Source organism: Octopus bimaculoides, chromosome 24 (genome assembly GCF_046866305.1).
Source record: "Octopus bimaculoides isolate indiv1 chromosome 24, ASM4686630v1, whole genome shotgun sequence".
NCBI classification, from domain to species: Eukaryota; Metazoa; Mollusca; class Cephalopoda; order Octopoda; family Octopodidae; genus Octopus; species Octopus bimaculoides.
Window position 1 is genome coordinate 23,479,880 of NC_142951.1, and position 2,500 is coordinate 23,482,379.

The following is a 2,500-nucleotide window of genomic DNA, read 5'->3' on the forward strand; positions in this document are numbered from 1 at the left end:
TGTCCCCTGTATGTTTAGCCCTTGTGGGCAATAGAGAAATAAGAAGCTTGCTTCCCAACCACATGGATTCTGGGTTCAATCCCACTGCATGACACCATGGACAAGTATCTGCTACTATAGCCTCAAACCGATCAAAGCCTTGTGAGTAGATTTGGTAGACAGAAACTGAAAGAAGCCCATTGTGTATGTGTATATGTGTTTGTCCCTCACAACAACAATTTCACAACCAGTACTGGTGTGTTTACATCCCCATAACTTAGCTGTTTGACAAAAGAAGACCGATAGAATGAGTACCATCAATCTCCCTGGAAACTATGTTAAGGTATGTGTGTCTGTGGAGTACTCAGCTACTTACACATTAATTTCACGAGCAGGCTGTTTTGTTGATCAGATCAACTGGAACCCTCAATGTCATAAGTACCGGTTAAATCCGGAAAGCTATGTCTGTGGCACTTTATCCATCTTTACGTTCTGAATTCAAAATCTGCCGAGGTCAACTTTGCCATTCACCCTTTCAGGGTTGATAAAATAAGTAGCAATTGAGCACTGGGGTTGATGTAATTAACTCCAGGTGCAGGTATGGCTGTGTGGTAAGAAGTTTGCATCCCAACCATGTGGTCCCAGGTTCAATGCCACGCATGTCACAGAATGTGACAAGGTAGGCCCTTTGAAATACAGGTACAACCCGTTTTTGCTGGCTGAGTGGACTGGAGCGCTGTAAAATAAAGTGTCTTGCTCAAGGACACAGCGCACTGCTGAGAATTGAACTCACGACCTTATGCTTGTGAACCAAATATTCCAACCACTAAGCCACATGCCTTCACTTTCTTGATGAAAAGATAAAAAAAAAATAAAAAGATCTCAGGATGTTGAACATCCTGAACTAGATGACAAAAGGCCTACCACTTGTTACAAGAAATTTTGCTGGGAGTGACACATCCAACCCAAACCAGCATGGATAAAATGATGAGGAGGAGGAGAAGGAGGAGGAGGAGGAGGAGGAGGAGCGTAATGATAATCACAAATAACTCATCTGAAACATTTAGGCATGAATTAATGTTTGGAACTAATTAAATATGATTCCATTGAGTAATGGAAGAAGAATAAAGAAAAGGATACATCCAGCTCTGACTGAAAAAAAGATGAAAAAAAAAAAGATTAGTTATTTATAACCAGTAAAAAATATATTTACAATTTAAACTAAGGCAACAAACTGACGGAGTAGTTAGCAAGTCAAACAAGATGCTAATCAGCATTTCTTACAATTCTGAGTTCAAATTTCACTGAGGTCAACTTTGCCTTTCAACCTTTCAGGATCAATAAAATAGGTACCAGTTGAACCATGGAGTTGTTGTAATCAACTAACACCTTTCCCAAAAACTTTCAGGCCTTGTGCCCATAGTAGAAAAGATTATTATTATTATTATTATTATTATTAGGCACAGGTGTGGTTGTAACAAATTTGCTGCTTTTCAATCACATGGTTACAGGTTCAGTCCTACTGCATGGCTGACCAAAGACTTGTGAGTGGATTTGGTCGACAGAAACTGAAAGTAGCTCTCCATATGATCACTGTATCTTCTAGAAATACAAGCTGAATTTCCCTCAACTGTTGTTGTTGTTGGCACTCCGTCGCTTACGACGTCGAGGGTTCCAGTTGATTCGATCAACGGAACAGCCTACTCGTGAAATTAACGTGCAAGTGACTGAGCACTCCACAGACACGTGTACCCTTAACGTAGTTCTCAGGGATATTCAGCGTGACAGTGTGACAAGGCTGACTCTTTGAATTACAGGCACAGCAGAAACAGGAAGTAAGAGTGAGTTGTGGTGAAAGAGTACAGCAGGGTTCACCACCATCCCCTGCCGGAGCCTCGTGGAGCTTCAGGTGTTTTCGCTCAATAAACACTCACAACGCTCGGTCTGGGAATCGAAACCGAGATCCTATGACCGCGAGTTCACTGCCCTAACCACTGGGCCATTGCACCTCCACTTTCCCTCAACTACCATTTAAAAAAATAGGACACATCCAAAAAAAAGATGAGATCATGACCAGAACATCTTTGACCATAGGCCTGCTGGATCAAAACTAACATAGAGCTTATACATGTAACGGCTAGGCAGAGTGGCCTAGTGAGAACAGGGCTGTGTCAGAAGGGTTTGGGGTTTGGCTGTAGAATGCTTGCTGCACTGCTGTATACACAGCAATGACATAGACAATGGTGACAGAATTTGGTGAGCAATCCAACACCTGACCCAATCCATATCAACTCACTCATCCATATACCTGCAACACTGAACTGCCAGGTGCTAGGACCAGCTAACCGTCAACCATTTTTTTGTCTATGGATCCCTTTGATTCCTGTTTTACTCTGCTGGATCCTCCATAGCTATTCAATGTACATTAAAAATTTTCAGTATGTTTATGATTAATTATTATTTGGAATTGTAAAAAAAAAGATATTTTGTGTATAACAAAAGTATAAGCAACTTATTACAC

At 41.2% G+C, this 2,500-nt stretch overlaps 1 protein-coding gene across 4 annotated transcripts in view; it reads right to left on the reverse strand.

Moving 5' to 3' along the window:
- The window catches only part of LOC106867436 (AP-4 complex subunit sigma-1), a 29,422-nt gene that overhangs the window by 5,253 nt on the left and 21,669 nt on the right, over positions 1-2,500 (reverse strand). For all 4 annotated transcript variants that reach the window (XM_014912312.3, XM_014912311.3, XM_052976700.2 and 1 more), the window contains exon 5: positions 1,120-1,131. In XM_014912312.3, the coding sequence (XP_014767798.1) occupies positions 1,120-1,131 (12 nt within the window). The remainder of the gene's footprint in view (positions 1-1,119; positions 1,132-2,500) is intronic.